This window comes from Cololabis saira, chromosome 15, assembly GCF_033807715.1.
Source record: "Cololabis saira isolate AMF1-May2022 chromosome 15, fColSai1.1, whole genome shotgun sequence".
In the NCBI taxonomy this organism is placed as follows: domain Eukaryota; kingdom Metazoa; phylum Chordata; class Actinopteri; order Beloniformes; family Belonidae; genus Cololabis; species Cololabis saira.
In genome coordinates this window covers 18,761,506-18,788,601 of record NC_084601.1, presented here as the reverse complement: position 1 = coordinate 18,788,601, position 27,096 = coordinate 18,761,506, and the positions used below count along the sequence as shown (strand labels likewise).

At 42.3% G+C, this 27,096-nt stretch overlaps 1 protein-coding gene across 1 annotated transcript; it reads left to right on the top strand.

Moving 5' to 3' along the window:
* The first annotated feature begins 7,169 nt into the window (after positions 1-7,169).
* Positions 7,170-20,732, top strand: LOC133460464 (sodium-dependent neutral amino acid transporter B(0)AT1-like). The gene is made up of 12 exons (XM_061741017.1): positions 7,170-7,544; positions 9,278-9,418; positions 10,013-10,150; positions 15,641-15,822; positions 15,930-16,040; positions 17,884-17,996; positions 18,086-18,214; positions 18,330-18,486; positions 18,624-18,828; positions 18,917-19,076; positions 19,801-19,963; positions 20,063-20,732. Exons 1-12 carry the CDS (start codon positions 7,346-7,348, stop codon positions 20,270-20,272), a joined length of 1,908 nt encoding a protein of 635 aa, XP_061597001.1. The 5' UTR covers positions 7,170-7,345; the 3' UTR covers positions 20,273-20,732.
* Positions 20,733-27,096: the final 6,364 nt, after the last annotated feature.

The following is a 27,096-nucleotide window of genomic DNA, read 5'->3' as shown; positions in this document are numbered from 1 at the left end:
TATGCCATGCATGGGTGCACGTTGCGGTTCGGGCCGCATTAACGGACAAAAAAAGTGTGCGGAATAAGAAAAGGAAACCTTTTCTGTATACTAATATATCACCTTCATTTTCATGTTTTTCCTCGTTTTTTCGGGCATGTTTCATTTAAAAAGAAAAAAAAAATCCATATCACAGCGGGGTGCTGTACACCCGTGGCTGTGCAGGGGGATTTTTGCAACTTTAGCTTGTTAGCAAAATGCTAGCAACATTGCCCCTTGGGCTGTTTTGAACAATTGTAATATGGTCATGCCACTACTTGGCATGCCCATAATAAGCCCCTTAAAATAAGGACCAACAATTAATGACTAAATAAACAACACGAACAACTACTGCTTCCTACATCTATGTGAAAGAAAGAGTTTTCTTCTTAGTTTCTCCTTATCAGTAGATGCACCATGTTTTACTTAGTTGCTTTTTATTTAATTGATAACTTGAACAGTGAGTTCCTACAAATTAATAGCATTCATTGTTTAATCAGTGGGAGGCAACAAAGTAGTGAAAGATCATACATTTGTGTTTAGATTGCTGAAGGCTCCTATGCGGACTTTCAGATGTACCTCAGTTTCAGCAGCAGCAGACACTGGCTCTGTGCTTCCCTGCACATGTAACCACCAACAGACTGGTACTCCTAAACCCAGGACTGGTACTTCGAATCCCTGGCAATAACGATCTGGAGAGAATGGAGAAGGAGGACGTACTGTAGTGGGCCGGTCCGAGTGGGATAACAATGCCCAGTACATACTAACTTGCGTGGGCTTCTGCATTGCTGTTAGTGGTGTGTGGCAATTCCTGTACTTGTGTCAAAGTCATGGCGGAGGTAAGCTGGGACAGAGGCGGTACTTGCAGTGAAGTAAAAAAAGTTAAATGTGTCATCCATTCATGGCTACAAGTGAGTGTTCATGAATATACCATCAAGTTATACAGTATAAAGAATACTCGGAGGAGTGAAGTAATATCTAACTTTTAGTGTGGTTTATGACTCACAGACAAAGACTCAGTGTTCAGCAGTATTTAACTAAAGCTTTAACAGAATGTGTGGTCGATGTGCATTTTCTCAGCTGCATGTTAAGAGAGCCATCATTATGGGGTGCTGCACATAGCATTATAGGGGATGGAGGCCTTTTGTATAATTGGATAATCTAATCTATTTATTTTACTTGATATAAGGAGTCCAGAGGATAATAGAGTTTAAAGCACCACTCTTATTATGTCAGCAGTAACTATTAAGTGTGATTTATCACCTATGTTTAACTTACTAATGAATAATAAAAACCGCTGTGCCATTATAGTGTTACTTTTTTAATGTATTAATTTATTCCATCTTTATACAAGGAAACTCTTGCAATGGAATAAAACTTCTGTGCTCTAGAAATGTTAGAAAAGTTCCCTTCTTCTTCTCGACCCCTTCTCGAGTCCGCCAGTTTCTTTGTTTACAACACATGGACTCGCAGCCACTTTGTTTCACACACACACACACACACACACACACACACACACACACACACACACACACACACACACACACACACACACACACACACACACACACACACACACACACACACACACACACACACACACACACACACACAATAATAGTTATCTTGAGACTGATTGTGCTGTTCAGTTATTCATTCCTGACATTCAGGTGGTGCCCCGTTTTGATTTATTCATTTTGATAATCTATTTACAACTATACTATTGTTAGACAATTATTAATAACCCTTTTATAACTGAACAAGCACTCCCCTTTGTTGCACAAAACCTGCTCTTAAATTGATTGATCCTGTTGTAAATTTAAAGGAACATTTTTATGATCCTGAAAGCAACACAGGCTGCTTGGCTAGGAGGTTCAAACCCACACAAAGGAATTTCATCTTGAGATCACCCCAACTGAAGAGCAGTGAAAAGAGCCCATGTCATTTATGAAGTATTCATCCGATGAGGACATCACAAGAAGAAAATGAAGATGACATTTGAAAATCATCATAACATGGCACATGATAAAGGTGTCGTGACTGAGTTTGTCACGGCTCAAAAAGACAGAGAACCCAAAAGCACAACACCAAACAGTATCAGAGTCCAAAAAGGCTTTAATCAGGTCAAACGTAGGCAGGAGTCAAAAAACGGGCAGACAGGTAGATCAGGCAGACAAAACCAAAGGGAGCAGGCAAAAATCCAAAAACTGGGAATCAGGCAAAGTAGCAGGCACAGGTGAGGGGAACATATTCCAAACTGAGAAACCATAACAGAGTTTCCATGGTCCAAAGATGTCAAAGGCCTAATTCAATATCTAAAAAAAGAACACATCCCTTAAATGGAAAAAATGCAGTTTGCTGCCAGGTTTTTGGAGAGGTAATTCAAAAACCCTGCAGTCTATATAAAATGCATCCTGTTTGTATGTTATGTAACTTGTCTACAAGATGGTGTCCTGTTTGCATTCAGTTAACTTAATTCTTCCCTAAAGACAATGTAGCCTAAAGACAATAATTTAATGCCCAATGGCTGTGGAGACAAAAGATATTCTGAAACTTTGACCACCAGCGTGGCTATGACAAAATATTTACCTAATGTGGATTTGAGTTGGTTTGGTTTTTTTTTGTTTGTTTGTTGTATAGCTTAAACCAGGTTAATTAGGGCCCAAGCACTTACAGTGCGAAGGCCCTATTGTATCTGTAGGATTTTTTTCTCGTTTTTTTCCTCCTTCCGACGAAATGAGGGCTGTTTTGCCCCCCTAAACGTGCCCCAAAAGTCACCAAATTTTGCACGCAAGCCAGGCCTGTCAAAAATGTGATATTTAATGGTTTGCATTAATGGGCGTGGCCTAATGGCTCAACAGCGCCCCCTAGAACACTTTGTGCCTCAAGCCCCACAATACGGTTTGACGTACATGCACGGAAATCGGTACACACCTGTATCATGTCGAAACTTAAACAAAAGTCTCATGGCGCCCTGGCCGCAACCAAACAGGAAGTCGGCCATTTTGAATTAATCGTGTAATTTTGACGCAATTTATGCCATTCCTTCGGCAGTTAATGCGGCCCGAACCGTAACGTGCACCCAGGTGTGTTATACATCAAAATGTGCGTCTCGATCCTGCGACAATGCGCATACTTTTCTCAGTCAAAAGCGTTACCGTGGCGACGATAGACACCAAAAAGCGCGCCCCCCCTTCATCTGATTGGTCCATTTTTGATAGTTCATACTTTCTGCCATAACTTTTGAATGGTTTGATATAAAGAGTCGTGGGTGGTGTCATCGGACTCGGTTTTGAGTCCTTGAACATAATTACTGCAAATTAGCCCCGCCCCTTCATCTGATTGGTCAATATCTGATAGTTCCTATTCTCTGCCATAACTTTTGAACGGGTTGTGATAAAGACATGTGGGTGGTGTCATCGGAATCGGTTTTAAGTACTTGACCTTAATTGGCATAAATTAGCCCCGCCCCTTTTTCTGATTGGTCGATATTTGATAGATCCTATTTTCTGCCATAACTTTTGAATGGTATGACATAGAGAGTCATGGGTGGTGTCATCGGAGTCGGTTTTGACTCCTTCACCTTAATTGCTGCAAATTAGCCCCGCCCCTTCATCTCATTGGTCCATATCTGATAGTTCCTACTTTCTGCCATAACTTTTGAATGGTTTGATATAGAGCAGTGGTCCTCACTCCTGGTCCTCGAGAGCCGCTGTCCTGCATGTTTTTTGTTTCCCTGCCCCAACACACCTGATTTTAATTAGTGGTCATCACCAATCTTTCCTCCAGGTCTGCACAGTTCTGTTGGTGACACAGTCATCTGTATCAGGGTTTACTGGAGCAGGGAAACATCAAAAACATGCAGGACAGCTGCTCTCGAGGACCAGGAGTGAGGACCACTGATATAGAGCGTCGTGGCTGGTGTCATCCGCTAAATGTCCAGGCCTGAAGACATATACATGCAAGTCATACAAGCGCTTCCACTGCAGCACGCCTGAACGTGCAAAAGGGTGCAAGGGCCCGTTCATCGCTGCTTGCAGCTTTAATTTTATATGAATTTGCCAAACCAGTATTTATGTGGCAAATTGCAAGCAGACACCATTTACGTACATTGAAACATTTATACACCTAACTTCTAGTGCATTAAAAATGAACCAAAATACGACATGGGTATCAGCATCTTGCTTTTTTGATCAGGATATAAGAGGAGCTAGCATATAGGGACAAGGTGGAACGGCTGGCAGAGTGTTGCACGATCAATAACCTGCTCCTTAACACTGCTAAAACAAAGGAGCGAGTTGTTGACTACAGGAGAAACAAATTTGTCATCCAACAAATTCACTCTTCATCGGCGGGGCCTGTGTGGAGAGGGTTTCAGTCAGTACGTTTACAGTACATGCACTAACAGAAAGCCGATTTGTTGCCTTAATCCGACCAAAATTTTTAAAAGCCATGTATACACCTTAGCCGAGCTGTAGTCGAACCGAACTGAAGCTCTTGAGATCAAGTTTTTAGTGCCAGATAATGCTGTACTTATCCAAGTTATTTCGGCATGTATATGCAACCCACGCTTAACCGAGCTACTGACTGCCCTGGGACTCCACCATCAGGAAGTGACGAGCTGCGGAAGCGGGAATAAAAGTCACGGCATCACAACAACATGGTAACAGAAGAAGAAGAGGAAGACTTTGCGTGCATCTTACTTGCAACATGATCAGGCTTGGTATGTACGAAATTTACAGAGCTGTTGCATCATTAGCGTCCATATTTTCACATGTTTTTGTTCTCCTTTGCACTATTTTACTAATTGTACCCAAAGAATGCCAAAGCGAAAGTGCGTGTGGCGCCACTTAGCGCTGCGGAGTCAAACGTACGTCACTCAATAATCGATTGTCTTCTCGTGCATGTACTGTATATTCAGATTTCTTTGAAACACCAGTTTAATCCTCAGCTAGATTGTTGCCAATAGCTTGATTTAGATGTGCATGTAACTGCACTGACTGTTCAGCTCTCTGAGGATGGAGTTGGAGGATGACCTCACATGGAACGCCAACGCCAATGAGCGACGAAGGCCCAGCAGAGACTTTCATACTTTCTGAGAATCCCTCAGGATTCTCCCCGAAATCTCCCCGAAAAACCTGCTCATCGCCTTCTATCACTGCTCCATAGAGATTGTACTCAAGTACGGTGAGTTTTGTACAGCGGCCGCACATGCTCAGAGAAGAAGGCGCTTCAAAGGGTTTTTAGGGCAGCAGAGTGTCACAGTCTGTCAGTGTCTGTGTCTTGTCTATTTGTTTGTGTGTGTTGTGAGTGGGCGTGTTCTGTGGGCGTATAGGCTTGGCTCCAGCTCTCAGCCTGGCACACCTGGTTCCAGTTCCCTCGTCTCCTCACCTGCCTGGCGTCAGCTAATCATCCCCAGTCTATAAATGTTTGAAGATCCTGCGGCGCCGATGCCAGATCGTTTCACAACCCTAGTGCGTGGTAACGCTTCTAGTCCTACCTGTCCAGTATATTTCCTAGTTTAGCATTTTTGGAAAACTCTGGGTTACAAAGGTAACCCCAGTTTAGTTAGTGAGTGCAGATTTTGTGTTCTTCGTGATTTTTGATTCCTGCCCTTCTCATCCTCAGAGAATCTCCGCCAGCCGTTTGCCTTGCCTGCCTGCCTGCCTACCTGCCACTCAGCCTCAGCCTGCTCACCGGCACACTAGAATCCCGCTGCCCTCCGGATTGCTTTTTTCTGCATTGTTTAATAAACACCCTTGGACATTGACTTTGTTGTGTTCTGCTTTTGGGTCCGCCAGTTTAACTAATCGTGACACAGAGAAAACAATAGGATGCCCCCTCCCCACCCTGGCACAGATCTACACCTCCAGATGCCTCAAGAAGGCAATAGACATTTTAAAGGACCATTTACAACCCGGTCACTGCCAGTTCCGGCTATTGCCATAAAGCAATGAAAACAGGATTACGAGAATCAGGACAAACCGCCTAAAATACAGCTTTTACCCAAAGGCAATCATGGCTTTAAATGCGATAAAAGTGAATAGACTTTTCTAACCCATTGGGCCATTTTTGTTTTTGTGTGTGTCAATAATATTTATCAGTGCAATTCTTTGTTTATATTTTTACTTTACTATTTACTGTTCTTAATGTTACATTCATTTTTATGTATACCTCATTGAGTCAACAGGACCTTCAATTTCGTTGTACCTTTGAAAAAAAGTGGGAATGACAATAAAGACTATCTTATCTTATCTAGCTTATCTTAAATGTCTTTTGTGGTTTTCTATGTTGCTCCAGTGTTCAAGCAAAAGGTCATTCAGGAGAATAAGACTGGCCCTTTATCAAACGACTTTGAAGATTTAAATAAATAAAGAATGTGCCAGTATTTTATTTTATTATTTTGCGCCTTCGAATGAAAGGGTCCTTTTTCTTCTCTCTCTCTTTACCTGAAGATGAATTGGTTGGATGTCTTTATTTGAAGTGTGTCATATAACACTTCCTTTTTTTCTTCTCAAGTTTAACTCGAGAAGAAAAGAACTTAAAGCTGAGAGGTAAAGAATAATCTATCCCATTTGCAAGATGAGACTAAACTCAAATATAGATTGTCAAGCACACCTGGTGTACCTAATGAAGTGGTGCATTTAATATACATGTAATTGTAGGCGTTATAGGCTTTCTGAAAATAGCCTTGTGTATGACAGCTTTACACTGACATTGCAATTCACAGTTTGTGTAAAAGCCCAGTCTGTCCCTGGTTAATCATTCCATCTGAAAAGGACACTAAGGTTTATGCTCACTGTATTGGTTAATGTAACATTTTATGACAATTGCGTCTTAATTGTGTGTGTTTGTCTGTGAAATAAAATGAAGCAAACTTGCTTTTTCAATGGTTTAAGGTTTAAGCTTTTTAATAGATTCTTGTACTTAAAAAGGTAATAATGTGGTGTGATAACATGTTTTGGCTTCCAAAATAAATAATAAAAAAAATCTCCTTTTCTGTCAGATTGTCCAGCATCACATTGTTCAAAGACTCATAAAAAACAAACTGATTGGGGAAAAGGGTAGATGACAGCATCTCCAGTGATGCATTAACCATTATCTAGGAGGCTGGACCTTTCTCGTTTAACCTTGCTGACATGTTATAATACAACACAGGCAGGAATGAGATTCTGATGAATGAAGAAGGGGCAGAGCAGTGAAAGACAGACAATCAACAGAGAGACAGCGACTGTAGAGGAGATTGTTTAAGAAAAGACACGGCCACTTGAAGACTGAGCAGCTACAATTTAAAATACACTATAAGTGAAGATTGCAAGAAGCCACCATGAAGCTGAAGTTGCCAAACCCGAGTTTGGATGACAGGATTCCATCTCACAAAGAACTGGAGAGGATGGAGACAGAGGAGGCAGGTGACAGACCGCAGTGGGACAACAAAGCCCAGTATCTGCTCACCTGTGTGGGTTTCTGTGTGGGACTCGGTAACGTCTGGAGGTTCCCGTACCTGTGTCAAAGCCATGGAGGAGGTAAGCTCAATTTAAAGAAACAATTCCCTTTTTTAATTTTATAATAATAATAAGACAATCTGGGTGTTGAAGAAGTCTTTTTGTACAGATGCATAGATTGCAATTTTCCAATTCCGATTACCAATTTTTCAGTGAGGTGATACTGATTTTGCCGGTTCTGATTTTTCAGAAACCCTAATTATCCAATTTTTTTAAATACTCAAAGCTCCACTTTTTTCATCATGGTTTTTACATGTTGACATATATTCTATATATATACTACAGCTTAAACAAAGGGCTAAACATAAAACAAGTTTAAAAGCAAAATTATAAAACACACTTAAACACAAAATACAGTAAAAGTAAAAAACAAGAAATAAATGTTTGTTTTTATGTTGGGTTGAAGGCCAGAGCCTTAAAGTAGGTTTTCAAACAGGTTTTAAAAATGGACAGTGATGAGGTTTCTCTGATGTGCAGCGGCAGAGAGTTCCAAAGTTTTGAAGCAGTGATTGCAAAGGCTCTGTAGCTTCTGACTTTCCCCCTAGACCTCAGTATCTCAAGAAAAAGCTGATCAACTGAGGCACACAGGAACCAACAGGGAGAGACCAGCGCAGAGAGAACATTTAAGGATTTAAAAAGAATCTTAAAATTTCTGCTCAATAATATTTAAGTCTATGGTTATTAAAAATGTCCACGTTAGCATCTTGCTCCTGCTACATGTATAGGTCATGCTTTCAGGTTAAATGTATACCTTATATAGCGCAGGCACAAAACGGACCAAAATATAATCAGTAAAGAAGTGACGATAACCGGTAGGTCCAGCTGAAAAAATCTGCAAATTCCGGTCCCCAGCCGTTTAAAGTGCATCTCTGTCTTCTTGTGTGGTTTTAGAGAGACTTGAAATTCCAGCAAAATGCAAAGCTACTTTGTTTATGAGCAAAATATATTGTGCTGATAGTCGACCCCAAACAAAGTATCAGTTCGACTGTCAGCACAACTTTAATCGCAGAGACGGAAACGTTTATTTATGCCAAGACCAAATACACAACAATGTGAAGGGGCGCTTGCAGACATGTCCAAAATGCCATAAAAGCATGGACACAGATATTGAGATGGTAAAATTCGCAAGTTGTGATGCCAACTTGTGTAGGATGTAGGGTCTGAAACTCGGCTCCATCCTCTCCTGCCTCTGTAGAAGCACATTTGAACCTTAATATTTCTGCACTGACATATGCGCAACGGTTTCATGTCAAAAGCTGCAAAAAGTATCATCAAAAGTGTAATGAAGCCTTGACAATATTTGAGTATGTTAACTGAAGTATATACTTTATACTTTCTTAATGCAAAACATTATCATGTCATGGCTGTAAATGGCAGATGTTGACAGGCAACAATTTTGGAACCAAGAAAATTAATAATTTTACAGATTTTGAGGCAATATATTTTTGATCAAGAGACTGGGTGATCTAAACTAAAAAATATTTAGAAATTTGTATAACAATGAGGTAGTGTGATGTTTTTGCATCAACTTGCAAGCCTCTGTGTACTGAAGCAGCAATGTTTAATCATGTTTCTTGTGCTGAAACTTGCATGTTGTGAAACAATTAATATGTGATCCTTCTTCTGTAACAGCTATGTAATATTTTCCAGAGTTCTTGTTTTTACAACCATATTTATGGAAATTATATTGAACTAAACAATATGAATTATAGCCCACTAATAACACATTACAAATGTGAATGATGCACTTTCAGGCGCCTTCATGATCCCGTTCCTCATTCTGCTGGTTCTGGAGGGAATCCCGCTGCTGCACATCGAGTTTGCCATTGGCCAGCGTCTGAGGAAGGGCAGCGTGGGTGTTTGGAGATCGATTAATCCTCACCTGACCGGAGTTGGTGTGTAATTACACAATCATGCACGTGTGGTTGATATGAACTCAGAATATGATAAGACGTCCGTATTGCGTCCGTATTATTGGTGCCATCGGTGTAAACCGGAGTCAAGTTCTCTCGTCTGATTTATGTCTGACCTGGCAATAAAGCTTTTCTGATTCTGATTCTGATTTGACAAGGTGTTTTTTTTAAATATCACACTGTGTCCTTGTGAGGACACATGTTTCTTTTTTTCCCCCTCCCTTTTCAAGCTAATGAGAGGGCAGTGCCTACCCATGGCTGCAGCCTCGGGCACATGTCTACCCATGTCTTGTGTTGTTTGTTTAGTTTTTTTGTTCTCTTTGGACAGGCTGTGGTGAAATGTATTTAGTTGTACCGGGACGTTGGTTTAATGAAAAATAAAGAGTCTTGACATGGATTTTTTATATATAAACTCTTATATTCATACATATATATCTTTTAATGCCCTAAATCACTAAATAAATGTTTTCTAAACACTAAACAAATGTCACCGAACATCCTAAACAAAAGAGTTGGAAAGGATACAAAACTGCATAAAGAATTGTGGATACAGTCAGTTTTTCTTTCTTTTTGTAGGTATTGCATCCATGCTTGTCTCCGGTTTGGTGGGTATGTACTACAACACGATCATGGCCTGGATCATGTGGTACCTTTTTAACTCCTTTCAAGATCCCCTGCCCTGGAGCCAATGTCCTCTCAACGCTAACGGCACAGGTACAGCACCATCTCCAACATGTCACCGAAAAGCTTCAAATACAGTACAGGTTGTGGTAAAGTTAGCTGATCATTTTACGGATCATAAGGTGCACAGGGTTATAAGGCGCATGATAAAACCTATATAAAGCTAACAAAACATTCAGGTGAGTTGAACTTTTTTCAACTCATTCACAATAACTCGGAATATCGTTCAGTTGTAACTAATACAGGAAAATACATTCACATTTTAAATCATACGTCTTTCCCGAATCCACTAATAAAAAGTGCCGGAGGTAAGAGTACCACATATTGTTCTCTGTTTGGTTTATTGTTGCCAGTGATAGCGGACACCTGAAGTTAGTGTGAGGTTGGAATAACGTTGTATTCCAACATTTGATTATAATTGGATTATGATCTAGATTTGAAAATTGTGTTTACGCTAAAAACCTAACGTTGGCTTAACGTCTATGTTAGTATGGTAACATGGACTCGTGATGGTTACTTGCCAGCACTACATAATTAGTTATCTAACGTTGTCTGATATTGCAACCCATATTGAACCGACTTTGATACATCACTTTGTCAGCTGAATGGTCCAGAAATCAATCAAGTGGGGCGGCTTCGTCGCTTACCAAAGTCGCAGTAAAAGATTTTGACAGACTTTTGAGCACAGTGTACCACACAAAATTGGTTAGAGGTCAGTAAGCACAACAAAATTCATACCGTTGTCACACCGTATTATAAGGCGCACTGCCGATTTTTGAGAAGCTTTAAGTGTGCCATATGGTGCAAAAAATACGGTAATGCATCATGGTTTTAGCCTGATACATTTTTTGATATTTTTACGGTTCTCTTTTTAGCTACTTTTCGGACATCTCTGGCAACCTTTTTTCTCTCAAAAAGGTGACCTGCAACAAATTTTGCGACTTTTTCAGGTCCAATTAGAGGAAGGTTTTGATTTTGGTGTGTCCGCAGGCCTCTCACCTGTACAAAAGCCGTCTCAAAGCAGCCCGGACTCTCCCGCAGTAGCCCCCTTCTGCTACAGTCACAGCTGGCTGATCCTGTACTGGCACATTGTATTTGAATGATTACTTATTACTTTTTTTTTTCTGTTTTGTAGTACAGTGTTGTTGTACTGTTTTTAATCTCCCCTTTTATCTCTCCCACAACTTTATTCCTTTCTCTTACAGCAACCATTACATTTAAATATAAATGGTAAATTAAGAAAATTAGGCGATGATGTCATCTAGTGACTTTTAGCGACTATTAAGACACCCAATAGCTACTTTCCTTGCTGAGGAGTTGGCAAAACTGTAGCAAAATAATAAGCAGTTGGTTCTTACTGGTACTTTCCAGACACTAGGTGTCAGCTACACGCACCAATCACTTCTGACTTTACCACCAAAACAATATGTGAAATGGAATATTCCACTGTAAGAGTTAGCCAGAAGCTCCTCCATCAGGGATGGGGTTATGTAACTGGTGGCCAAGGCTAGCATTGATTGACATAAGGTGGCCACATTCCAGTCGGCATCACATGCCTTTTTACCAATTCACAACATGCCCCCCGCATTATGAGAAAAAACAGATTTAACAGATTGCAGATAATCTGTCCAAAAATATTTAAGTCTATTATATATTTAGTAAAAATTTCCACGTTAGCATGCTGCTCTTTCTACGTACTGTATATATGTAACGCTTTCAGATTTAATGTGTTGTGTACCTTATATGGTGTATGCGCAAGGTGGTTTAAAATATGATAGGTAAAAATGTGAGGGTGACGTGCCGGTCATCAATCAGACCATTCAAGCTGAAAATTAAAAATTCCAGTCCCTGGCCGATCAATGTATCTCTAGATTTAATCCCATCAGCTGCGACTGAATTGTTATCTGTAGTATGTTTCTGAGTTCTCAGTCACCTTCCTGCCTTTGGTGTATAAGATTTGCTTTCAACTGGGGTTACTGGGTGGAAACCACATGGCAGCAGGAGACACTAGGATCACGATGAAGGGTTCTTTGTGGACCTTTTTTTGTCTCAGGTGTCTGAGAGAGACCACCCACTCAGTTGTAGGAGCCTGGTTCTCGGGGCCTCATCCCTCAGCCTATCCTGGGTCTGCATCCTCTGAACAAATATCTCAGGAAATACAAGGTCAGGATGCTGACACACGGGCCTTGTGCATCAGTACAATTGGTTCACTTCTATCAATCTGAAAGACGCGTATTTCCACATCCCGATTCATGATCCCCTAAGAAAGATTTGCTTTCCAGGGGATCTGTTAGGGAGCACGCGGTACTTAGGTCTGTCTTTAAGCCTGAGGGTGTTTGTGTCTCTGAAATGGCAGGGCATCCGCCTGGCCACATATCTGGACGATTGGCTGCTGTTGGCACACTTGGACCAGGAGGCCAGAGCGCACTTGCGTATTCTCATATGACACTCAACCTGTGTTTTGTGATAAATGCGGAAAAGAGCATGCTGTCCCCGGCACAGGACATCATTTTTCTGCGATTATCCCTGGACTTTGTGACTTTCTCAGCGCGCCTTTCGGCGGAGCGGGTGAACGTTTTCAGGGCATGTCTTGCGTTTTTTCATCCAGGCAAATCTGTTAAATTCAGATTGTGTCTTCCGTAACGAGGGCTTATGGCGTCTGGTGCTGCGTCACTGGTGAGTCCCGTCCTTTCTGACCCTTGGGTTCCGTCCTGTCCAAGAAGATGGTCACTACGGATGCCAGCCTGAAAGGTTGGGGCGGAATTTACGAGTACCAATCTGTGAGGGGCCACTGGAGTGTGGACCTCCAGCGTTCACACATACATTTTCTAGAATTTTCCGCAGTGTTTCTTTCCCTGAAACATTTCATTCCGTCTCTGATGGGTCATCATGTCCTGGTGAGGACGGACAATATGATGACAGTGACGTACATCAACCGTCAGGGGGGATTACGCTCCCGTCAGTTGCACATGCTGGCACACAAACTGATCCCTGAAAGTGACGCACGTCCCCGGGAGCCCTGAACACGGGTGTGGACCTGTTGTCCTGAGGCGCGTCAGTATACGTTGAGCAGACTCTGCATCCGGAGATTGTGGAACAGATATGGTGCTGTTTTGGTCAGGCCAAGGTGGATCTGTTTGTATCGACAAACATCGCGCAGTGCACACCATTTTACTCTCTGCGCAGCATGGACGCTCCCCTCGGGGTAGACACACTAGTGCACTCCTGGGTGCCCAAGCGTCTGTATGCTTTCCCTCCACTAGCCTTGATACCCCCGACTCTGTCTAGAGTGAGGCAGCACGGCCACGCACTGATTTGGATAGCTCTGCATTTGCCGGCGATGCATTTGCCGACGATGCATTGGCTGGCGGAGATATATAAGTTGCTGTGCACTCAGCCCTGGCAGCTCCCACTGCTCAGGGGCCTGCTGTTGCAGGGGGAAGGGATGGTGTTTCACCTGCACCCTGAGCAGCTGGCACTGTGGGCTTGGCCCCTGAGTGGCTAAATCTCTAGGCTGTGGGCCTTACACAGCAGGTGATTTCCACTATACAAAGTGCTCGAGCCTCCTCCACTAGGTCCCTGTATGACTGTTAGTGGGGAGTGTTTGAGGGATGGTGTCACAGTAATGTCCACATTCCTTTTCATTGTCCAGTAGGAGTGATATTGTCATTCTTGCAGGACCTGATTGACAAACGGAAAGCCTTCTCCACGGTTAAGGTTTTGGCTATCACGTGGGGTTTTCTGAAGAAAACAGCAAGTCAGCACCCGCTGGTTTGCCGTTTTATGAAGGGAGCACGTCTTCTCCCCATGTCCGGACCACTGGTACCACCATGGAATGTGGCTGTGGTTCTGGAGGGGCTTAAGTGCCCCCCTTGTGAGCCACTGGTGGGGGCAGACTTAAAACACATGTCTCACAAGGCAGTGTTGTTGCTGGCGCTGGCTCGGGCTAAGCGGGTTAGTGACATCCACACGCTTTCGGTGCAACTGTCATGCACACAGCTCTTTCCAGGGGATGAGAGGATGATTTTGTAGCCCAAACTGGCCTTTGTGCCTAAGGTGGGTTCATGTTCTACTATTGACCTTGTGGCTTTCCCTGTCCCAAAAGGTGAGCAGCAGTTGCATGCGTTATGTCCAGTCTGTGCGGTGAGCACGTACATGGATAGAACGAGGGGTTTCAGGATTAGCCCAAGAGATGAAAAGCTGATAGCTGTTTATCTCTTGGGCTAATCCTCACATGGGGTAACCAAAGCAGCCCCTATCCTACTGGGTGGTGGAGGCGATTGCTTTGCCTTATACGACCTATGGGCTTGTGTGCGCACTAGACACGGGGCTTGGCCACATCCTGGGCCTTATTCAGGGAAGCTTCTGCTCAGGACATCTGTGCTGCGGTGAGTTGGTCCTCGCCTCTCACCTTTGACCGTTTCTATATGCTGGACGTCTCCGCTCCGTGCGTGGCACGTGCGGTTATGTTGTCCTGATTCGAACAGAGTATTTTTCTCTGTGGGTTGGTGGATGCTGGATAAGCTTGTCTGGCAATACGGGAACAACCATATCCCATAGTGAGACATCAAACGAAATATTATGAAAGAGAATATGTGTGAAATGTCTCACTAGACAACCCTTCTTGCTTGGGTGAGTGAAAAGAGGTGCTTATCTTGAATAACGTGGTTTCATCTGCATTATATTTAAGATATTTATAGATATTTAAGGTAGGTGGTACTACCTGAGGCTGACGGACACGTTTCACCAGCCAAACAAGATTGGAATAATGAGATTATTGCTTCAGAGGTCTGCAATGAGGCGTGCATCCCATAAACATCTCACTCATATTACTTAGAGAACTGGGGTTATAATATTAAATAACCTGAAGTTTGGGTGCAACGTCTCAGTGGTGGGTAGCCAGCAGTGAGCTTGTTGAGCGGCTTCACAATCTTTTAATAGACTTTTATGAATCTGCAGCAATAACCACAGAGTCCGAGGAAGGTTCCTAACTCCATCAAGTTGTTTGATTTGCATTACATTATTATTTTGGACCCCTTTTGTGGATTAAGTGAACATGAAATAAAATATTTTATTTATGCCACTTCTTACATTATTTATTCTTGTATACAGTATTCTATTTCAATGTGAGCTACAGGAGGTCATGTGTCCGACAGTTAAAACTTGACTGACGCTGCATCATGCAACAGGAAAATGATCCCAACATCCTGAAGAAAAATTAATCAAGGTCTTGCTAGGGCCTAATAAAAGTGAAGACATCAGTGTCATTCAAATGCTGAGGAGAGACCTAAAGAGAATTCTGCAAACACCATTTTACTGACACCATGTTGCAAATAAATGATGCATTCGTACAATATGTTGCATGTTGTTCATCTGAGATTGTATTTACTCAACTTACACCCTTTAGGCACCTGATTTTTGTTTTATACCCAGATATGTAAAAACTTCTAAATGAAGAAGCGTATACTTTGCGTTTCACAGAAGTGTTTATGCTTGTACATGTACTGTATCTGTCGTGTGCAGGTTTGGTGGATGAATGTGCGCAGAGCACCACCGTTGATTACTTCTGGTACAGAGAGACTTTGAACACTTCAACATCTATTGAGGAATCTGGAGGTCTGCAGTGGTGGATGGTGCTATGTCTGATAGCAGCCTGGACTCTGCTCTATGTCTGCTGTATTCGAGGCATCGAAACAACTGGCAAGGTGTGAAAATCTTTGAGGAATCTGATATTGCAGGGATTCCTGTGTCTGGCTATATGCAGTGCTCTGTTGGTGACCACTGGATAAAATGACTGTCTTTCATTTCTCAGGCTGTGTATGTCACCTCCACTCTGCCGTATGTGGTCCTCACCATCTTCCTCATCCGGGGACTCACTCTTAAAGGCTCTATAGCTGGAATTAAGTTCCTCTTCACACCTGATGTAAGCACTTTTGACACGGGCTAACAAAAATGTGTCCCTTTCTCTCATGTCATTCATGAAATAATTTAAAAGCTTGAACAATATATCTATGGGCTTCTGGCAGTGACGGAAATATTAAAAGATAGACAAAAATAAAAACATTATAAACTGACACCATTACATTTTATTTTACAGATGACTATGACTATCTAACTCTATCTAACTTATCAAATGCTAAAAAGAAGTGTTTTTGGAAACAGTTTAGAAAATCTATCTTTATACCCAGTGTCATAAAATGTGCAGAAAGACAATATCTGGCACACGTGAGCAAAGATAAGAAATGTATTAACGTATCTGTCATGAACCTTCACAAGACAGATAAAAAGCCGATAATGAAGAATGACATGGAGTGAACCCAAAACAAGTATGCACAATCACAATACATGTTTTGTACTAATGCCTATAAACTATAATGACGTTAAATCATTTTGATCCGATGAAATTTATAATAATAATACATTTTATTTATAATGCACTTTACATTACTGAAAATCTCAAAGTGTTACCGTATGATAATTAAAAGGAAACAGAAATAATAAAATTGAGATAAGAGATAAAAGGGATAAAAAGTCAAGACAGGGCAGAAAAGAGAATAAAACAATTAAAAACACCAACTAGGGAAAAAAAACAACAGAAGTGTTTAGTGATAAAATGCTTTGCTAAAAAGAAAGGTTTTTAGTCCTCTTTTAAAATTGTCCGTGGTTTGTGGTGCCCTCAGGTCGTTAGGGAGGGCATTCCAAAGACGTGCGGCAGCGACACTAAAAGCCCTGTCACCCATGGTGCAAAGTCTGGTCCTTGGAACATGAAAGCGGTTAGTGTGAGAAAAGCGGAGGGAGCGTGTAGTGGGTTGTGGGAAGAGTAGTTCTTTGAGGTAAGGGGGAGCATTTCCATGGACACTCTGGTGAGTGAGGAGGGAGACCTTATATTCAATCCTGGTGGAGACAGAAAGCCAGTGAGAGCGAGTGAAGAATGGGGGTGATATGGTCGTGTTTCCGACTCTCATCAGGATCCTAGCTGCAGAGTTTTGGATGTATTGGAGCCTCTGGAGACTCTTGCTGGGGAACCCGATGAGAAGTGCGTTACAGTCGCCAAGTCTGGAGGAGACAAATGCGTGGACCAGCTTTTCAGCACCCGGGATGGTGATGGTGGGACGGAGTTTGGCGATGATGAAGGGGGTAGAAGAAGATCTGGCAGAGGTGATTTATGTGGGAATCAAAGGAGAATTGAGGGTCCATTTTGACACCTAGGTTGGTGACAGATGAAGTGAGGGGAATGTTGTGACCAGAGAAGGTGATGCTGGTTATGGATGATGACTGGGTCTGGTGAGGGGTGCCAACCATGATTGCCTCTGTTTTGGAGCTGTTCAGTTGAAGGAAATTTTGCTCCATCCATGCCTTTATCTCCTCCAGACCGATGGTGAGTTGTGAAGAGAATGACACTGGTGACAGGGCTGCAGCTGTAGTTTTGACATAAAGTTGTGTGTCATCAGCATAGCAGTGGAATGACATTCCATGCCGGCTGATGACTTGGCCAAGGGGAAGAAGGTAGAGGGTGAAGAGGGTGGGGCCAAGCACAGACCCCTGGGGGACCCCACAGGTGACAGTATGGGGTTTGGATTGGGAGTAACCAAGGGAGATGCGTTCTGTTCGATTTGACACTCATACACTCATACACTAGTATTATACAAAATCCTGGTGGACAATGAAAAGGAGAGTGTGTTTATTGTCATAACAGCAAACTTTTTTTTCGCATTCTGATTAGCATTTAATTTAGAATATCTTTTGACACTTTTCTTTTTTTTAAGGTAAACGAGTTAATGAATCCTACAACCTGGTTGGATGCAGGGGCTCAGGTTTTCTACTCTTTTTCCTTGGCTTTTGGTGGTCTCATCTCCTTCTCCAGCTACAACTCTGTTCAGTGAGTACGATGTCTTAGTTTCATGATCACAGAGGAGCCCACTATTGAGCAACTCCCTCACACAACTTCCTCACAAAATGTTCTTGCAGCAACAACTGTGAGCAGGACGCAGTCCTCATCTCCATCATCAATGGATGCACCTCAGTATATGCTGCAACAGTTATCTACTCTATAATTGGCTTTAGAGCAACAGAAAAATATGACGACTGCAATGAAAAGTAAGTTTCAAATTTCCTAATTTTCCTAAAAACACTCAACACCCAAGTGCAGTGAGCATGGTTTAGTTAAGTAAAACCAAACTCATTCCAATGTCCCCCCTTTGTTTTCTGACAGCAACTTTTTGAAATTGATGAATATTTTTGACTTCCCTGAAAACCACATCACACAAGACAATTACGACACGATTCTGGCCCAGCTCAACCAGACAAGTCCAGACATCATCTCAGGATTGGATCTACAAAGATGTGACATGCAAACTTTCCTTAGCGAGGTCAGTAGATTCATACTGTTATTGTCTATTCATTTGCTTCTATTTCCGAGAAAACTGTATAACTTAGGTTTCACAAAAATAACGTTACATTAGATCCTGACATATCACCCTGAAGCATATTTGCTGTATTTCTTCAGGGTGTTGAGGGGACCGGTCTGGCCTTCATCGTCTTCACAGAAGCCATCATCAAGATGCCTCTTTCCCCTCTCTGGTCTGTTCTCTTCTTCGTCATGCTCTTCTGTCTTGGCCTGTCAACAATGTTTGGATGCATTGAGGGGGTGGTGGTTCCTTTACAAGATCTTAAAATCCTGCCCAAATCTTGGCCCAAAGAGGTCTTCTGTGGTAATGTTCTTACTTGTTATTGAATTAAAACATACTGTATGGTGTCTACAAATATGAGCCTAACAGCTTGTTTTTGTTGTGTTTTCAGGTCTGACCTGTCTAGTTTGTTGTCTTCTTGGATTCTTATTTACACTAAGTTCAGGGAGCTATTGGTTAGCTCTTTTTGACAACTTTGCTGGCTCAATCCCCCTTCTGGTCATCGGATTCTGTGAAATGTTCGCAGTTGTCTACGTTTACGGTATAGACAGGTGAGTCACTGGCAAACCAAACAATATTATTACCTCTATAAAAAAAAACATTATTCATGATGAGAGAATTATAACCCTGATCTTGAAAGTATTTTACCCTAAGTGCTTTATTCATTTATCCATGTATTACTTTTCTTTATAATTGGGGTTGGATCGATATCCCAGATGTCCTCCACAATTATTAAGAAGCATTTCTCCAAAATGATCTACTGCAGACAGGATACTAACAATGCAGAAGTACTTAAAAAAAAACCTCACTTAAAAATAAAAAACCTCACTTAAAAATAAATAAGTACATACATTCAGAAATGTATATATTGAGGTTGAAAATCTTACCTTCTAAACAGAAAAAATTCTAAATTTCAACATTCTTAAATTGTGAGTTCTCCATGTCAATTGAATTTTTGGCGGCAACACAATGTGAGGCCTATGGAAAATATGTATCATTTATAATGTTGATGACAGTAGTAAAGAAGTTAATTGTGACTGATCAAATCTGTAAAACAAACAATAGAGGGCACGTTTTATTCATTTCATAATTTGGGACTCAGATTTGGCTCAGACTAAAGTGGTAAACTGGACTCTACTGTGGCAAACATCACTTGAGCCTGCCTTAACATATGCTGCTTTATGTTCTGTAACTAATAGACTACAAAGTCATCTTTTATGGATGTTTTTTACACACGCAGCTACATTATTCCACCTTCTTATTGTTCCAAAACAGGTTTAACGAGGACCTCGTATTTATGATTGGCCACAAGCCCAATATATTCTGGCAGGTGACGTGGAGAGTGGTTAGTCCACTCATTATGATCGTCATTTTGATTTTCTACTTTGTAACTCAAGTCACCAAGATACCCACCTATTTGGTCTGGGACCCAGAGGCGGTAAGTGTTGTCTTCAAAGGTTTTCAAAGGTTTTCACCACAGCTTTAATTTTATTTTATGTTCAGCATTAAATCAAAGATTTGTCTTGACTCTCCTTAGGAAACATTTCCCACCCTGCAAGAGCGCTCCTTTCCCTCCTGGATCAACATCATCATCTTCATCTTGGCTGGGATTCCCTGTTTGTCTATCCCCTTTTTCGCCCTCTATAAATTCCTACAGAAGAAGTGCTGCAAGCAGAAGGATTACAAAGAAGATCCAGTGGACACGATTTCTGCAAAATTACAAATGAATGAAAAAGCGAAGGTTTAGATAGGTTTGATGTATGAGAAGTATTTGCACTTTTTGTATTCTGCTTTTTCTCATTATCTGTAATGCTAGCTGTACACGTCAACAAGAAGTGACGTTTATAATAAGTTGTCTCCATTGAAAGTGTTTGATGTAGGAAACATTAGTTTCCTTCTGTGAGACGTTTGGTGTGTTAGTGTACATTCAACAAATAGTTGAACTGTGGAAAATGCAGTATCCTCAGTATGAAACTGTCCTCTTACTTACACTGATATCATACTGCTTCAAAAATTCCCTTCAAACATATGTCGGCATGTTGTTGCAAACAACATGATTGAAGGTGTTGCTTTGCACAAGAAGAATATAGGGTTTAATATGAACTTTATTATTTATAATTATGATGATAATATTGCATGTTTTCTATGTTTTTTTATCTTTAACGTCATGTCTCAGTGCACAATAAAAAAAGCTGAAGCTGTGTGTACATATTGGTTCCTGGGTTTTCATTTGTCAGACTATTCACAATAGGAAAGTCACACAAAAGACTGAGACAGCAACAGATTGACAACTTCTAGGTTGTATGCACAGAAGTTAATATGTTTGATCATGGAGTTTGGTGCCATTTTTTTTGTACCACTTTGATACCATAGAATTTCAATTATGTGACAAATGATGTGATATGTAGCACTGGGAAGGAACGGTTCTTTAGTGGTAAAGAGTTTTATTATTGTACATATCAAAATCAATGATTCCCTATTTGTGAAATATTTAAAATACAGTATTGTGCTAACTCCAGTCTCAGGGTAGACATCCATCTCAAATGCAGCTCACAAATGTTATAAATTATACCAATATCACACAATCTGTTGGAGAGCTACAGTACATGTGTGTTGGGTTGAAGAAAAAAATAAAAAATGAAATCTACACAGAACTTTGAGAGACACATGGCCAGTTTTATCACATAGCAATCAAGTAAATGAAACAAATATTTTCATATTAGTTCATGCTGTTTTAGTTCACTTTACCTTATTACAGACCAACAATCAAAGAATTTCAGCATTTTACAAAGAAACCTGATGGATTTAACAAACTAACCAAAGATGGCGCAGATGTGAGGGACAGCTGGCAAGCTGCTGCCGCGCCTCCTCTGCTGCTTTTTGCCTTTTCGCTTTTCTGATACATTTTGTTGCATCACGACATTTATGTGCACAAACTCTGGACTTTAAAGGATTTTAAAGCCATCTGTTAGATTCGGCTTGATCGATCTAGCTCTCACAGAAACACGAGCTAAACAGTTTCTAAGCTACCTGTCTGCTGCTACTGCCCCGCTGCTGGTTAGCCTGTGTGCTAGCTACGTCGGTACAAGGCTCACCTGTACGGGACTCCTGGGACTTCTCTCCACACTCTGTGGCTTGATAGCTCTGTCTGGCGTGCCCCACGAAGCACACCCGATCCAACTGGTCCGCTGCCACCCTGCCAGCTCTCCTGGACGCTTACCTGCACCCACGGACTGCTGTCGACACGGAGGACGCTGTATCCCTGACACACCATTGCCCCGAGGGTGTTCGCCTGCCAGCTAGTCCGCTGCTAATCCCCGGCGTCGCTCAGCTGTTTCCCTGTCTTCAGCGAAGCTGCCACCTGACCTGCTGCATCCTAGCCAACTGGACCACAGCTGATCCCCGGCGTCGCCTGGCTGTCTTCTCCAGTGAAGCTTCGGCCCACGTGCTTCCTTCCTCCGCCTCCACCTCCACCGCGCTCTTTCTGTGGCTTCATCATCTGGACCATCTACCACTTGACTACGTCGCTGACAATGTGGATGTTTAGCATGCTCCTCTGGGTTGTGCTGTGTTGGACTCTGATGAGTGCAGCTCTCCTGCTCCGTTATACGGCAACAGATATGTTTCACCTCCAGGACCCCTCCACCACAGCTTGCACCCCACAACTACATCCTGAACGTCCGAGATACATCCACAGAGGCTCTGGACGGAACTTTCAGTACAGTCAACACAACGGTAACACAGACATCCGCACCTTCTTGCCAACTTAGCCCCGCCCCCTTCCCGCCCTGTCAATCATCACAATGTACTGTCTCCCCTGCTCAAAGCAATTACATACACACCACTCACCTGTTTGAAACTCTGTCTGCTGAACATCAGATCTATCACTAACGAGGCTCTTCTGATTAATGACTTTATTACTGACCATAAGCTGGACATTCTTTGCAAAAGCCCAACGACTTTTCCCAGCTAAATGAGGGCTCCACCAAGTTTCTCGCCAACAAAAACAGAATAACAGGAGCGCTGCTGGTGTCCCCACTTCCACCGGTGCTCTTGCAATGGATGCAACACTGAACTCAAAAGAAAAAAATGCAGGCAATCTGGTGGCTTGAAAAAAGTAAAAAAAAAAAACTTTATTTGGACAGGGTTATCCTTGCCAACAACTTCACATCACTCCTTGATTGTCTCGGTATCACTCAACATGTCAACCTCCCAACCCACAAAACAAAGGCCACATACTCGACTTAATTTGCTGTACTTACATCACCAACCTTGATATCAAGGATTTTCCCATTTCTGACCACAAAGTACTTTTTGACATTCACACCCAACTACACAAAGTCAAAGAACAATGTACCATCTCCTTTAGAAACATCAAACATATCAACACCACAGATCTCTCCACCCTGATCAGCTCCTACCCCAGCAGCCCTCCCCAGCATCCTCTCCTGCTGACCTGGTGACTCATTACCAGTGTTGGGGTAGTTACTCAAAAAAGTAATCCATTACATATTACTAGTTACTTTTAAAAAAAGTAATCCCTTACACTATTTAGTTACTGGTTGCTGAAAGTAACTAGTTACATTACTAGTTACATTACTTTTGGATTACTCCGCAATATCACCTGAGCTGCACCATAACTCGATTGCCAATGAACAACATATACAGGACTGTCTCAGAAAATTTGAATATTGTGATTTTCTGTAATGCAATTACAAAAACAAAAATGTCATACATTCTGGATTCATTACAAATCAACTGAAATATTGCAAGTCTTTTATTATTTTAATATTGCTGATCATGGTTTACAGCTTAAGAAAACTCAAATATCCTATCTCAAAAAAGTAGAATATTCTGGGAATCTTAATCTTAAACGGTGTGCGTCGCCGCGTACCCTACGCCGTAGGCTCTGCGTCGATTTAACGCGGAACCATAAATCAGCCTTAAGTCAAAACAAGTGTTGCGCAACGCGTGAAGACGCATGAAAGGCAAGTTTGATTTTCTTTTCTGTTCTCCCGTTCTACATGTAGCTGAAAAGCTTAAAGTAACTAAAGTAACGTATTTTGTTTTGTCTTAGAGTAACTATAACGGGATTACCCAAATTACAACTGTAACGCGTTGCATTACTGCGTTACTGGCGAATGTAATCTCGTTACAGTAACGCGTTACTTTGTAACGCGTTACAAAGGTGCTGAAAAACGCGTTACAAAGTAACGCGTTACACCCAACACTGCTCATTACAATAACTGTCTCTCCTCCTCTATCAAGACCCTGGCTCCCATGAACACCTGCTCAGTCTCATTCATTCATTCCGCTCCCTGGTTCACCCCTGACCAGGGACGTGCAGAGACCTTTGGAGGGGCAGGTGCTGAAATTTAAAAAGGGACACATGGAACACGACTTTAACACTTTCCGACAATAACTTTGTTACATTTGTTACGTTGTGACATTATAATACAAAACACTGTTTTGTATTGTAATACCTGCTCTGAACTTCTTAAACCTTACCCACGACAAATACCCTGTATTATAATAACAAACTAAAATTAAAGCTGCAAACAGCGATGAACGGGCCCTTGCATCCTTGTGCACGTTCAGGCGTGCTGCAGTGGAAGCGCTTGTATGACTTGTACGTAGATGTCTTCAGGCCTGGACATTTAGCGGATGACACCAGCCACGACTCTCTACATCAAACCATTCAAAAGTTATGACAGAAAGTAGGAACTATCAGATATCGGCGAATCAGATGAAGGGGCGGGGCTAATTTGCAGCAATTATGTTCAAGGACTCAAAACGGAGTCTGATGACACCACCCACGACTCTGTATGTCAAACAATTCAAAAGTTATGCCAGAAAATAGGGATGCTCAGATATTGACCAATCAGATGAAGGGGCGGGGCTAATTCAGGCCAATGAAGGTCAAGTACTCAATACCGAGTCCGATGACACCACCCACATGTCTTTATCACAACCCGTTCAAAAGTTATGGCAGAAAGTAGGAACAATCACATACCGACCAATCATATGAAGGGGCGGGGCTAATTTGCACCAATTATGTTCAAGGACTCAAAACCGAGTCCGATGACACCACCCAGGACTCTTTATGTAAAACCATTCAAAAGTTATGGCAGAAAATAGGAACAATCACATATCGACCAATCAGAAGAAGGGGCGGGGCAAATTCCTGCCAATAGTCCGATGACACCACCCACATGTCTTTATCACAACCCGTTCAAAAGTTATAGCAGAAAGTAGGAACTATCACATATTCAATTCAATTCAATTTTTTCAATTCAATTTTATTTATATAGCGTCTAATACAACAAAAGTTGTCTCTAGACGCATTCCAGAGACCCATACCCAGAACATGACCCCCGAGCAGTTATTACATAAACAATGACAGGTAAAAACTCCCCTAGTGGGAGAAAAACCTTAAGCCAAACAGTGGCAAGGAAAAACTCCCCTTTAGGAGGGAAGAAACCTTGAGCAGGACCAGGCTCATAAGGGGGGACCCTCCTGCTGAAGGCCACACTGGTGGGTCAGGGACGGCAACAGCACAGCAGGCAGGTGGAAGCAGCAACGGAATGACCAGGGTTGGGGACCGCAGGCCAGCACGCAGCTCCCGAAGCTCCGGCCCAATCGTCAAGTCCCAGGTTGGGGTGCAGGGTCGGGGAAAGGTTGAGAAGGGGCAGGGCCAGGGAGAGGAGTCTTGACGGACAAACCTCTCCCCCGCCTGCCCGGGCCGTTACCCTGCCCCTCTCACTCCCACGCTGCAGGTTCAGGTGTCCGGCAGAAGATGCTGCAACATGGACAAAAGGGAGAAAAGGGAGGAGAAGGGGGGGCCAGCACAAGAAACTACAGGAGCGACTATAACACACTAGGGTTTACACTACATAGGGATTTACCAACACCAGCTAGAGGTTTACTAAACACTAACTATAGGCTTTACTAAACAGAAATGTTTTAAGTTTAGTTTTAAAGGTGGAGGTGGTGTCAGCCTCCTTAACCCAGATTGGAAGTTGATTCCATAGTAGTGGTGCCTGATAGCAGAACGCCAAATCTACATTTGGATACTCTAGGAACTACGAGTAAACCTACACTCTGAGAACGGAGAGCTCTGAGAGGAACATAAGGCACTATCAGGTCTTGCAAATAATGCGGAGCTAAACCGTTTTGGGCTTTATACGCAAGTAATACAATTTTAAATTGGATTCTGAATTTTACGGGTAACCAATGGAGCGACGCCAACATGGAGAGATGTGGTCTCTCCTGCTAATTCCTGTCAGTACTCGTGCTGCTGCATTCTGGAAGCCGAAGGAATGGCATAAATTTCGCCAAAATTACACAATTTATTCAAAATGGCCGACATCCTGTTCGGTTTCGGCCATGGCTCCAAGAGACTTTTCTTTAAGTTGTGCCATGATACAGGTGTGTAGCGATTCTCGTGCATGTACGTCAAACCGTATTGTGGGGCTTGAGGCACAAAGTTTTCCGGGGGGCGCTGTTGAGCCATTTTGCCACGCCCATTAATGCAAACCATGAAATATCAAATTTATCTCCAGGCCTGGCTTGCGTGCCAAATTTGGTGCCTTTTGGGGATCTATCAAATATGTACCAATCAGATGAAGGGGGGGTGCGCTTGTTGGTGTCTAGCGTCGCCACAGTAACACTTTTCAAAGAGAAAAGTAATGCGGGTAGTCGCAGGATGGAGACGCACATTTTGATGTATAACACATCTGGGTTCACGATACGGTTTGGGCTGAATTAACCCTCGAAGGAATGGCATATATTGCTCCAAAATTACGCAATTAATTCAGAATGTTCAAAATGGCCGACTTCCTGTTCGGTTTCGGCCATGGCGCCAAGAGACTTTTCTTTTAGTTGTGACATAATACAGGAGTGTACCGATTTTCGTTCATGTACGTCAAACCGTATTATGGGGCTTGAGGCACAAAGTTTTTTCTGTCTGAACCAATCAGATGAAGGGTGGGCGCGCTTTTTGGCGTCTAGCGCCGCCACGGTAACGCTTTTGAAAGAGAAAAGTAATGCGTGTTGTCGCAGGATGGAGACGCACATTTTGATGTATAACACACTTGGGGGCACGTTACGGTTCGGGCTGAATTAACTTTCGAAGGAATGGCATAAATTTCGCCAAAATGACACGACTAATTCAAAATGGCCGACTTCCTGTTCGGTTTCGGGCATGACGCCAAGAGACTTTTCTTTCAGTTGCGCCATGATACAGGTGTGTACCGATTTTCGTGCATGTACGTCAAACCGTATCGTGGGGCTTGAGGCACAAAGTTTTCAAGGGGGCGCTGTTGAGCCATTTTGCCACGCCCATTAATGCAAACCATTAAATATCAAATTTTTCGCCAGGCCTGACTAGGGTGCAAAATTTGGTGACTTTTTGGGCATGTTAAGGGGGGCAAAAAGGCCTTCACTTTGTCAGGAAAATAATAATAATAATAATAATTAAAGCTGCAAGCAGCGATGAACGGGCCCTCGCACTCACGGCCACCGCCCCCCATAAGCATATCAGAAAAGACACCACCCACGACTTCCTATGTC

Excerpts from the sequence above, each read along its gene's own strand:
- LOC133460464 (XM_061741017.1), top strand. The coding sequence starts at position 7,346 with ATGAAGCTGAAGTTGCCAAACCCGAGTTTGGATGACAGGATTCCATCT. Across the intron at positions 18,829-18,916 it reads GCCCAAAGAGGTCTTCTGTG|GTCTGACCTGTCTAGTTTGT; the intron begins GTAATGTTCTTA and ends TTGTGTTTTCAG. Across the intron at positions 19,077-19,800 it reads TACGTTTACGGTATAGACAG|GTTTAACGAGGACCTCGTAT; the intron begins GTGAGTCACTGG and ends GTTCCAAAACAG.